Genomic DNA, 13,063 nt, shown 5'->3' on the forward strand with positions numbered 1-13,063 from the left:
CGCTGTGACTTATTAATGGTCATTGAAACTGTTAAACATATAGGAAAGTATCTTCTTTGGAATTTGAAAGGCATATTTTTATCAGACCGAATGTGAGGTATGCACGGTATAAGAACAGTATCCAAGTTCCATCGATTAACGGGCCTCTGTCTTTGTAGATGCACAATTGTCAACCATGTTCCATTGCAGAGTCCATGTGATGGCATACGATTTACTTAGTTGCATAATTACAGCATCTACTTTCAGTTTTAGCCCGTGAGGAGGCATTCATCCTATAGAATTTCGCTCTTTAGAGACTGAAACGTTGAGCTGGTAATTAACGGTTCATCGTCACTGGAACCGCCGTGCCTTGTGTGAGGAGGAATAGGGATGGAAAGAAGTAACTTGAAATAATTTTGAATATTTGTGATGGTGATGGTGACTGCGTAGAACTGTGCTCATTCTGTTTGTTAAAATGATAGCTGTTGAAATGGAAGGGCACACAGGAGTGGACATTGCCATTTGGACAGCAGAGGGTAACCTAACAATTATAAATTGCTTCAGCTGAGCAAGCATTGTATATAATTTTCTAATCAAGGCTAATAGTCAGTGCTCCAGATAAGATTTTGAAGTGGAAGTATTTTACTCCCTATTTTTTTAGGTAGTAAAAATGTAAATCCAATCCCCAATGGGAGTATTTTATAAGTGAGTATGTTTTAACTGGAAAAATGACATGTTTTTGTAAGTATTCCTTTGCACGTAGATATTTATACACATTAAAATATATGTTTACTACTTCCAATCAGGCAGTAATAATAGTAGTTCCTTCCCGTGGCACTGTGTGCACTACTGGTCCAAACATATCCATTGAGCTGTGTGGGTGAAGGTGCACTACTGGTCCAAACCTATCCATTGAGCTGTGTGGGTGAAGGTGCACTACTGGTCCAAACATATCCATTGAGCTGTGTGGGTGAAGGTGCACTACTGGTCCAAACCTATCCATTGAGCTGTGTGGGTGAAGGTGCACTACTGGTCCAAACCTATCCATTGAGCTGTGTGGGTGAAGGTGCACTACTGGTCCAAACCTATCCATTGAGCTGTGTGGGTGAAGGTGCACTACTGGTCCAAACCTATCCATTGAGCTGTGTGGGTGAAGGTGCACTACTGGTCCAAACCTATCCATTGAGCTGTGTGGGTGAAGGTGCACTACTGGTCCAAACATATCCATTGAGCTGTGTGGGTGAAGGTGCACTACTGGTCCAAACCTATCCATTGAGCTGTGTGGGTGAAGGTGCACTACTGGTCCAAACATATCCATTGAGCTGTGTGGGTGAAGGTGCACTACTGGTCCAAACCTATCCATTGAGCTGTGTGGGTGAAGGTGCACTACTGGTCCAAACATTTCCATTGAGCTGTGTGGGTGAAGGTGCACTACTGGTCCAAACCTATCCATTGAGCTGTGTGGGTGAAGGTGCACTACTGGTCCAAACCTATCCATTGAGCTGTGTGGGTGAAGGTGCACTACTGGTCCAAACATTTCCATTGAGCTGTGTGGGTGAAGGTGCACTACTGGTCCAAACATATCCATTGAGCTGTGTGGGCGAAGGTGCACTACTGGTCCAAACCTATCCATTGAGCTGTGTGGGTGAAAGCAGGAGCACAAGGTCTTGTGTGTCCCATTCCTATTTTTTTGTTGGGAGTATTTTTACACCCTATTTTTATTTTCTGGGAGTATTTGCTTATTTCTAGGGAGTTAAAGTGGCTGGTACACCCCTTGGCTGTAGTGCTGCCAATAGTATTTATTTTATTAAGACTGTTCTGTGTAGAGTTAATATTGTTTTGTGTAATAAAAATTGTGAACTGGTCGATTCTGTCTAAATCGCATCAGGCCTGCAAGTTCTGTTTTAGGGTGTGAATTTTGGTAGCCTAACTGATTTGTAAATTGCCATAATGAATTGGTTCGCACTGTATATATGCACAACAGTATTGGAATTGTCATAGGTGTTAATGAATATTTAGCAGTGTTTCACATACGAGTGAATTTCCTCAAATAAATAAAATAAATAACCGTAGAGAAGGACTGCTCTATTGCATTGTGATGTTTTTAGGAGTCATTCATAGCTGTGAACGGGAATTGCATTGTACCTGCTGCCAGGAACACCCCTCACCCCTTGTTTAAGTATAGCTTAGAACAGCCTGCTTACTTTCTTTGCCCTCAACCAGCGTGAAAGGGGGAGCAGAGGTCAAAATGCCATTGTGTCCAGTTGGCGACCTGGCATTTGGACTTTGGAAGGTGTTGCGGACTTTGGAAGGTGTTGCCAAGTACAATCCGTCATTTCTACGGATTGTACCTCAATTTTAGGTGATTTGTGCTGCAAAAGGCATGATTTTGGCTAATTACGAAAATGTCTTTGGTGGGGGGGGGCTGGAGGGAATGCCAAAAACCTTACTGTTTGTTCAGGCAAAATTGGTTGTGCCGATTCTAGAACGGCATTAACAACCCTGCCCTTTACAAATTCAACGGCTGTCACTTCTCTAAGGTCTACTGGTATTGCCATAGGGCATGGAAGACCAAGGAGGTGGCTGGGTAGGTCTCGCTTGCTGCTTTGACCACACAGTCGGCCTTGGGCGGGCCTGGGCTCGAGACCAGGGGGCATCTTGAGCTGCATGCCACACCCCTCCCCATTCAGTTGTTTACCCACTGATGAAGTGGGGGGCCCCCCGCAGCTTCCACGGTGCGGGGGCTACCCCATGTCCTGGAGGGCCCCGGACATTTCAATTTTTTGTGGAGTGCACACGCTTCGACTTCACAAAGAAATTATTGTATTTCTTTTTGCAGTATGAGGGCATTCACTCCAACTTCCAGCGTCGGGCGTTTCAGCCCCACTGCACAAGACTGCAACCAGTAAGCTTCCCCCTGGTTTCCATCTGCATGGCGAGAGCTGGCCTGCAGGAGCCTGCTGCAGGAGCCTGCTGCAGGAGCGGACGCTTTTCTCTGGGTAGTCTGATTCAGGTCTGAGGCAAGGAAGAATAAATTATGTGCGTGATGCAAGTTTGATGTATTTGTGTGTGCTGCAAGGGTGTGTTATGTAGTCTGTGATGGAGGAGCGAGTGTATGATATATGGGTGGCTGGGTACGTGTGTGCGCACATGTTTGCACTGGGCTTGCGCTGGGTCGGTGTGGAGGAGCTGATTTTGGCAGTGGGGAGTGCACGGCTCCATTTTTTTTTTTTAATGGGCATCCATTCATGATAACGCACACATGTAATGTGGCTAGACTGGCAATTTTGGTGGAGCTAGGCTAGCTATTTGGTACTGTGGCATGACATTATTTTTTTTTTAATGGGCACTTATAATCAAGAAAGCATTGTAGGTGTTCACTGGCTAGACTGGCATTTGGGTGCAGGCAGTCCAGCTAATTTTTACTATGACCTGTTTTACTGGGCATCTATATAGTTAAAGCATGATGTGGTTTGATGCCTCCAGTATAGCCGTTTCTTACTGTGGCACTATTTTTTTTTTTTTTTTTCAGGCATCTATAATAAAGTAAGCATAAGTGTTCTGTTGCTAAATGGCTTTTTGTGTTGCCAGTTTGGACATGTTTTGTTATTGTGGCATGGCATTTTTAATTGTAAAGCTAACGAGTATGTCCTTACATCGGGATACTGCCATATATTGGCAGAGCCAACCTGGGCATGCATTCTTATAGTATAATTACTGGCATTGTGCTCAAAGCCGACATGAGTATTTTTGTTAAATGGGAATACTGGCATATTTTGTGCAGGGCTCGAAATTAAGATTGAATAAGCAGGAACTAAAAGCAGTTCTTGGGGTTCCCAGCATTAACTGGTGGCCAGGAGCTACCACTGGGGAACAAGGGGCTAGTGCATAGTGTTCTGCAAATGTAACTTCCACATAAGGTGGAACCATATCATTTTGTCCATTACTTATGACTCCTTATGCTCCAAATGTTGTATAGATGTGTCCTCGTGTTTATTTATAGATGGTCCCAAATGCGCAGAGTTAAATTCACATACATTTTGTCAATGCTTCCTTCAATTCCATTGTGGTCCCAGCTAGCATTAAAGAAGCCTGGGGTCACTCCTCTCCTAAAAAAACCTACTGTAGATCCTACTGTGCCCACAAACTATCAACCAATAATGACAGTCCAGTTTTTTCTCAAACTCTTAGACAAAATAGCCTATACTAAAGTACAAGCCCATCTGGAATATCAGTTCCTTGGAACCAGACAATCTGGATTTAGGCCCAAACACAGCACGGAAACGGCCCTCCTCGATTTTGAAAATCCAGATGGACACGCGTAGGGACACAGGAAAACTCTGCATTCTCCTTTTGTTAGACCTATCCGAAGTGTTCGACCTTGTGGACCACAATAAACTGTACTCCACCCTAGCTAAAGATTTAAACTTCTCCAATGATGCCACCAAGTGGGTGAAATCTTTTCTAGCCGAACAAACATCCCGAATCGTTATAGGTAAAGAAGCTGCAGACCCCATACCAGTCCCCATTGGAGTACGCCAAGGCTCATGCACATACAAAGCTTCTCTTCTCTGCGTTAGACGACATGGGTGTCATCTACACCAACTTTGCAGATAACACCCAGATCCTTACCTCTCTCAGGAAACTACGCCCAAGACACACCGACCATCAATAAAATCTATGCTATAATACAAAACTGGATGGCTCTGAATAGCCTCTGCCTCAACGATAAGAAGACGGACATTCTCATCGTGGGCTCCCAAGCTAAAATCGGTGCTCTCCACTCGGACTACTCCGCCATCAACATTGACGGCACGATGATTCCCGCACTTAAGCAAGTAAAAACCTTAGGAGTGTTTTACCTTGACGCCAACCTCACAACGGCCAAACATATTAGCACCCTTGTATTATACGCTGTTAATGGTACCCTTCGGTACATGTATATATGCGGTATATTTTTGTAACTCACTGTAACTACTGCTTTTTGTAACATGTTTAAGAGTATGTGCCCGGTTGCCCCTGGGCCTGGTTTTTTGCGCTTTATAAATCAAATCAAAAAATCATCATCCAACTCCTACACCGCTAAATTAATTGCACTAAGCCGCCAATTCCTGACACCGACCAACTGTATCACCCTGGCCAGGGGTTTCATTTTTATCAAACATCGACTATTGCAATGTGTTGCCACTTGGAACCACCAACCTCAACAAACTCCAACTAATACAAAATAAAGCATTACGGGCCACATTGGGAATACAAAAATGCGATCATATCTCCAAGACAAGGAGAGATTCCCACTGGCTGCCCATCAAAGCAAGAATCATTTTTAAAACACTATGCATCGCCTTCAAATGCCACTACAAAACAGTACCCACTTACCTGAACAATGCCATAGCTAAAAAAGAATCCACTAGATCCTTAAAATCTAATAACCACCTTCTTATGGCCACTCCCCGCTACAGAAATACCAGAGCTGGAGGGTAGTAGCTTCCAATGTCTAGCCCCTAAACAACGGAACTCCCTCCCGCTTAACATCAAAAAAGAGGAATCCTTCGTTGGCTTTAAAAAACGGCTAAAAACTTGGTTATTTAACCAATACCAATAAAGTCGCAATTTCAGAACTTGTAAATACTACTGCACATGTGTTGTATAAATACTTTGTAAATTCGCCCGTATCACTGTATATTTGTTGTAATTTCCCCTGACCAATTATTACCAAGCTGTCTGTAACCTTGCTGTGATACCCCAGGTTCTGGGCGTGTAATTAGTTTAATAAATAAATAAAATAATACATACATTTGTTCGTTTGGCATCAGATGGCCTGGGGAATAAAAGAACCTCCCGGAGTCAAGCAAACCAGGCTATTCTAGGCAACAAGCAGTAGCTAAATAGCTCCCAGCTCCTCTCCGTTTCGTACCCTATTGTGGGTAAAAGGCATCATGGAAAAGGCGTTGAACTGCTCCTGTGCACTGTTGGTGAATTACATCTGTTGGATTTCTTGGTTTGGAGCCGTCCTACAACACCAGTTGCAAACTGTCTGGCTAATTACCCAATATGTTTTATTTTTTTTATTTGTATTATTGTGTTTTAGTTTATAATCAAATGTGTCCACAATATTTAACGTATACAACGTAGACAGTAGTCCATAGTAATCTTATAAACACGTGAATACACAGTTAATGATTGTAAAACCTATATGTGCATGCAAACTTTAAATTGATATATTCATTCTAAAATGTACCCTCTCGACCAAAAATACATGAATTATTTTCAAGGATCAAGTTAGTGAAATTTAAGGACGTGAGCCCCCCCAACGTGCCCACAAGAATTTACTGCACCAACATCCTAAACTAATACCCATTTTCAAATTGTGCGGTGTAATGCACAATTTTAACCCATTATTCAAAAAATGTTCTCTGGAGGAAGGCGGCGCCAGTAAGGGGTGTGAAACCCCTCAAGCTTTCTTTGGTTGTTTCAGGCTCTCTCGTTACACTCGGTTGCTCTGGCATATTTGTGGGAAATGTTTAGAGTACTCCAATGAGAATTCACCAGCTGCCACTGGATGAGTGGCTGGTGGGTGAATGGCTATGAATGAGTGTGCATGGCTGGGCCCTAGGCAAGGGGTATCACCAGCCGCCACTGGATGAGTGGCTGGTGGGTTAATGAGTGTGTGAATGGCTGGGCCCTAGGCAAGGGGCATTGGAGAATGTAAGTTTTCTTACATGTTTTGTTGCTATTTTTGGGCAACGCCAACATGATGAACTTACTTGGAGGGTTTGGGGTGGGGTCGGGGGGTTGTTACACAAAGGGTAGGCAGACTGGACATTTGCTTTCATGGCATTTTTTTTTCTTTTCTCGCATAAGGGCAAGGCCAATATGTTGTGTGTTCTCCTGCTGGGTGGAAGCATTTGTGCAGTCAAACAAGGAAATGGTTCCTTACTGCAGCATTGCATCTTTACTGGCATTGAGGAGGAAATGGTTCCTTACTAAAGCATTGCATGCTTACTGGCATTGAGGAGGACATGGTTCCTTGCTGCAGCATTGCAGGTTTACTGGAATTGAGGAGGAAATGGTTCCTTGCTGCAGCATTGCATGCTTACTGGCATTGAGGAGGAAATGGTTCCTTGATGCAGCATTGCATGCTTACTGGCATTGAGGAGGAAATGGTTCCTTGCTGCAGCATTGCATGCTTACTGGCATTGAGGAGGAAATGGTTCCTTGCTGCAGCATTGCATGCTTACTGGCATTGAGGAGGAAATGGTTCCTTGCTGCAGCATTGCATGCTTACTGGCATTGAGGAGGAAATGGTTCCTTGCTGCAGCATTGCATGCTTACTGACATTGAGGAGGACATGGTTCCTTACTGCAGCATTGCATCTTTACTGGCATTGAGGAGGAAATGGTTCCTTACTCCAGCATTGCATCTTTACTGGCATTGAGGAGGAAAATGTTCCTTGCTGCAGCATTGCATGCTTACTGGCATTGAGGAGGAAAATGTTCCTTGCTGCAGCATTGCATGCTTACTGGCATTGAGGAGGAAATGGATCCTTACTCCAGCATTGCATCTTTACTGGCATTGAGGAGGAAATGGTTCCTTACTGCAGCATTGCATGATTACTGGCATTGAGGGAAAAGTTAATCTGAGGGGTCTAAGGGGTTGGGCATGCATGCATTGTGCAACAGCAATAACCCATTTTGTTCCTGTGTTAGGAGATTTTTGTATTGGCATTAAGGGCAAAGCCAAGCAGCAAATGCTTGTGCATGGGGATACATGCTGAACCAGTACCAGTATGAACATGTTCTCTGATGGTGGTATTACTCTGTGTAATATTATTGGCGACACTTAGAGTTGGCTAGCACAGTTGGGTGTCACCCCCTTGCTTCTACACTAGGTGAAGAATTGAGTTGCTTACAAAACTAGCTTCATGTTTCCCCTAGTGCAGGGCGCGGCGTGCCCCAGCAGCAGCAGCATGATCAGGCCCACTGCGCATGCGTGCTGGCGGCCCAGCTCATGGAGTGTAGCACGGCCCAGGCTTTTGTTGTTGAGCTTGTGGGATGCCCCCTCGGCATGGCTCTGAGATTTGCCCTCCCCCTCCCACGTGCCAACAACTGACACTATGTGCTGGGTGCCGGGCATGGTGTGGTGTGGGTCTGAAATTCCTGCCTTTCATTTCTTAAACGCACCTGACAGCCCCCATGCAAGGCTGCCTGCCTGCCTGCCACTCAGATAGGGGGGGGCACCGCATCCTGCAGTGGGATCAGCTGTGTGCAGCCAGGGCAGCCGTTCATCACCTGGAAGTATGGATGGTCTGCCTGTGCCTGCCCCCCCACGCCCCCACGCCCCTTTCAAAGCTTCCGCTCCGCAGCGTGTCCCCTTCCTGGCATTCGGCGAGGCCCACCACGCCCAGCGGGCAATCTGCAAAACCCGGCCTGGCCGACGGTGCAAAGGTGACCTGGGGGGGCTTGGGAGCTGTGAGGACGCCGGGCAGGAGCACTGCAGCGGGCATGGGTTCATGGGAGGCAAGCGTGCCTCGGCACTAGCAGCCCTCTGGCCCCCACAGCCCCCTCCCCAGGAGGCTCTCTCCTGACGGTGCACACGCTGCGCTGCTCGGAAGGAGCTGATGAGTTTTATTACTTGTGACACAGGAAGGAGTTATTTCTCTTCCTCCCCCCCCCTCCCTCGCCCCCTCCCTCAAACGCCCTCTCCGACGCGCCCCCCCCCTTCCTCTGGGTGTTTACTGCAGCCGAAGCAGGGGCTGTGGAGTTCCAGTCTCCATTCAGACAACACCCCACCCAGCCCCTCCCTGCCCCCTCCCCAGCCCACGGCCCCCCTCCATGTGGGGGAGACGGCGAGGAAGCGCCCGAGCAAGTTTCTGGAGAGGTAAAGGGAGTGCAGGCTTTAGCTTTGCCTTTTATTCACCCTGCTGAATAGTGGGGAGTACGGGGGAGCGTGGGGGTCAGCTTCTGTCCTGTGTGAGAGCAGGGCGGGGTGGCGGTAATCCTGGGGGTGGGAGTCCCTCCTGTGCTACGGAGACCATCCTGAGCTGGTCCCACCACGCGCAGGTGGTATCACGCATGCTTCATGCATTGCTCCCTGTATGTGGCACAGCCCACGAATGAAGCATGTGCGGCGTGCACACGGCCCTCACTCTGTGTGTCCCCCTGCGTGCGGCAACATTGCACAGGCATCATTCAGAGTCTCGTGTGCGTGGACCACTTCTCCGGTGTATTCCTGGCTCTTCTCCCGCCCCAGAGTTTCGAGACTGGCCTAATATGTGACTTATTCTACCACGTTTATAATCTAGTGCATGTATGCCCATATGTGTATCTGAGTTGAGTGTACCCGTGGCTGTCTGGAGCTGCGTGTACGCCTGTGAGTGGAAGCTTTCAAGCTGCAGCTTCCCTGTACGATTTCCCCTTTGGACTAAGTTGGAAAGGACTGTGGTGCAGAGCCGCTCCTCTTTAGTGCTGAGCAGGCCTTTGTGTCTTCAGTGCTGTGCAGAATACATACGTTCCTCCTTTTCATGTATGGTGCTTTGAGTCCTAAATTTACTCTCGTGTCTCGAGAAGATATTACCCCTCCCGAATTTAGTGACCATGTGAATCTGTTGGTCTTTTTGCTGTCCGTAGCACGTAACGCCCGACTTTGAAATCCAAAGTTCGTGCCCTCCCATTGCTGAGTGCAACGTTGCTTATTTCTCATAAAGCGGGTTTTGTTACGTGTTAGCGTCCTGATGCCCCATGGCTTGTTAAATGGCGCTATACACTTAATAATGAAGGTGGCCTGTCCACGCTGGCTGGCCACCCACCCTTTAGAATCCTGCTTTCCTCCTAAACGTCGCGCTCAAAATCTAGCCTCCTCCAAAAAACTGCCCCCTGTATTAAATGGAAAGTGATTTCTTCCCAGCACCCTCCTGCTGCTCCCCCTTCATGCGTTGGTTCCCACAAAATCTGGGGGGGGGGAAGCTGAAACTTCAAATGCACGATGTTCCTCAATTCCCCCACATCCCACCCCCTATATGACTTCTGGTCAGTATTTTGAATTCCACAAGTCTTCCATAGGGGTAGACTCCCTAACCGATCAGAAGGACCAATCGATTCTACCCCCGGGATGCCTCGCTCTTAGCCACACTGCTTACCTTTTGGAGAGAGTCCCAACAAGTCACCCTGAAGAGTCGTCGTCGTCCTCCTCCTCCTCCTCCTGCTGCTGCCTGCACCATCTGCAACCCTGCCAGGTCAGGGAGCTGCCTGCTTTCTTGATGGGTGCTGGCGATGGAGTCCAGGATTGCATGGGCACTTAAGGGTGGGTGCTGGACACAGAGGGTCTCCTGGCGAGGATCATGACTCGCACGCAGGGGGCCTTCAGGGAACACTTCACTTGGGTCACACTACACCAGAAGGGAAGAGGAACCGGCATTGAAGTGAGTGACCAGGTCGAGTTTCCAGGGAGACTAAATCCTTCTCTTCTGGTTGGGGCATACCAATGGGCCCTCTAGGATGGGGCAGGGCAGGGTGGTAGGCAGAGGAGACTTCTTGGCCAAAGATGGAGTCTTTTACCATTCCTTCTGTTTTTTGTGTTCCCGAGGTGGTGAGCTACCCTTTGACCTTTTTAGGATCCTCAAATACTTTTTTAAATGTAATCTATAATCGAGGTGTTGGGGGGAGGGGGGAGCCACATGGGGAATGAATGGAGTCCTTACATGAGACAATGAAAAGGGTCCCCTCTGTATTTTAGGATCGTCCAACAACTGAGATTCTCCAGTCCTTTAGTATGCAGCGTTGACATTTCAAGAATTTTAGCACATTCACTTCAGTGCCCCAGTTTATTTTGTATTCGTTGTGCTACATCCAGTAGCAATGATGTATAACTCATTTTTACTCAACACAGTTGTAGAAATCTTTATTTCGGGTGACTTTTACATAAAGAGCATTTTTTGTCAATGTCCTTCCCTCCAACTCAAAATCTATTGTCGTACCACTCAAGCTGAACTGGCACTCATCCACTGGACCACCTGTCCTTGTGCCCCTTCTCATCCCTTTGCACAGAGACCATCCAGGAACTGCTACTTCCTGTTCCTTGCACTCCTATCAATTCAACCTGTCCCAGTCCTCTGGTGAAACATCTGTCAGACGCCAGCAACCCTGTTGACTACTAACATGTCTGCCTTTCAACTCTATGGCATTAAACTGATTTATACTTACTGTAGGAGCAGAGACTCTGTGATTCTCACCCCGCCCTGAAACACTAAATCCTCCTCCACCAGTCTGGGTCCTTCAGCGGGACTGTCGTTGTTCCTCTGCTTTTCATTCTCGCCCCTTGGAAAACTCCTTTCTTTGTGTTCACTGATCTTTCTCTTTTCCCCCATCTCCACCCGATGCTTTCTTCTCGCATAGCTAACTGCCTGACACCGTTAGACACTGGATGGCACTTTTTCTGCTCAACAAACGATTGACACTAATAAAGGAAAGAACAGGCCCCCTGGTTTCTGCTTCAACCCTGTTACTATTGAAGACACCATCAAAATCTTAGCTACCACAAGACCCACTTCTTGTATAGGTGATCTCCTTCCTGCTAAAATTATTCTCAAACACTTCAGTAATTTTGCTCCTTTTTTACTAGGTTTATAAATGCATCCTTCCTGCTCAGAAACGTACCCACTATCATCAAGGAAAAGCCTGAACGTAGCACAAAGGTTCCAGCAAATTGACGACCAACAAACACCCCATTCCTACTTAAAATTCTGGATAAGGCAGCCACATTACAATTGCGCACACATTTCGAAACCGCTTCTGCCTTCCATCATAAAGAATCTGGTTTCCGAAGTAACCATGGGACAGAAAGCGCCATACTGGATTTACAAACACACATGTTAGAAAGGCCGGAGGAAGGGAAAGTTGGCTTGCTCATTCTATTAGATCTCTGCTGCATTTGATTTGCTGCATCTTCCTCGCCTCTTAGAAAGACTCGCCACTTCAGGAAGCTGTTCCAGCAAGGCCACAGAATGTATTAATTCCTTGAGTGGAAGCACACGCAGAGCCCCAGCATATTCTGCTTGCTCAGACGCAGCTCCTATCACCTGTGGAGTACCTCAGGGGGCCTGCATTTCCCCGACCTTTAACATATACATAAAGCTCCTATGCGAGTCACTAGAAGCAAATGGTCTACATTTCAGTAACTACGCGGATGACTTCCGACTAATCATGGATCCAAGCGGTGACTATCTCACGGATACAACTAAATTGAATGACAATCCTGTTCATCCAGGAATGGGTGCTTAATAACTGGATGTGCTTAAACAGTGCAAAGACAGAGCTTATGATCTTTGGGACCAAGCAAGCTATTAACAACCTCAATTCTAACTACGCCACCTTCCAACTTGACAATTGTGCCATACAGGTCGTTGAAGAGGTAAAAGCATTGGGATTATACTTGAGGCATCTCTGAACTCAGACACTCGCGTCAAAAATGTTGTTAAAAACACCCATTATCTTAGACTTCTGAGACAAATGAACCGACGCGTGTGTGTGTGAAAAAAAAACTGCACATCTTGCACGACTAGACTATTGTAAAGCCTTACTCAGTGGAGCCAGCAAAAGAAATATTCAGAAGCTACAGATCATCCAAAATGATGCTGCTAGGATAATACATAATGTATCTAGGAAAGAACACCACTCCAACTATCGAAAGAAACTTCCCTGGATGCCAGTAGAGAAAATAATTCAGTTCAAGATATTATCGTTGACCCGGAAGTGCATACATGGGAAGGCGCCAGGGTATCTAAAACGCACCTTGACACGATATACACCTAACAGGAGCCTTAGTTCAAGTTCAGCACAAAGGTAGATCCTTCCCCCACAAAGCTGCAGGTGCTTGGAATGCCCTACCAACATCTGTTTGAGTAGAAGAAAAATACAATACTTTTTGGAAAAACTTAAAAACCTTTCTCTTCACATAAATAGTGGCTGACCATGTTTTGTCTTTGACTTATTTTTGTCTATCTGTGGGCCCTGATGCCTGCGGGCTATGGCGCGTTATAAATAAATAATAAAATAACTTGGTAAAAACTCTACCTGCTCACCATACT

The 13,063-nt window shown here is 46.4% G+C and overlaps 1 protein-coding gene across 7 annotated transcripts in view; it reads left to right on the forward strand.

Annotated features, from left to right (window-relative positions):
* The window catches only part of LOC138468332 (uncharacterized), a 144,758-nt gene that overhangs the window by 26,440 nt on the left and 105,255 nt on the right, over window positions 1-13,063 (forward strand). Inside the window, exon 1 of one of the 7 annotated variants that reach the window (XM_069608842.1) lies at window positions 7,991-8,426. The exons of 3 other annotated variants lie outside the window; for them this stretch is intronic. In XM_069608842.1, coding sequence (XP_069464943.1) covers window positions 8,175-8,426 — 252 coding nt within the window. In that variant the 5' untranslated portion in view covers window positions 7,991-8,174. 3 more of the 7 variants (XM_069608847.1, XM_069608843.1, XM_069608845.1) reach the window with 3 other exon arrangements.

This window comes from Ambystoma mexicanum, chromosome 4q (assembly GCF_040938575.1).
Source record: "Ambystoma mexicanum isolate Mex_15411 chromosome 4q, UKY_AmexF1_1, whole genome shotgun sequence".
Classification (NCBI taxonomy): Eukaryota; Metazoa; Chordata; class Amphibia; order Caudata; family Ambystomatidae; genus Ambystoma; species Ambystoma mexicanum.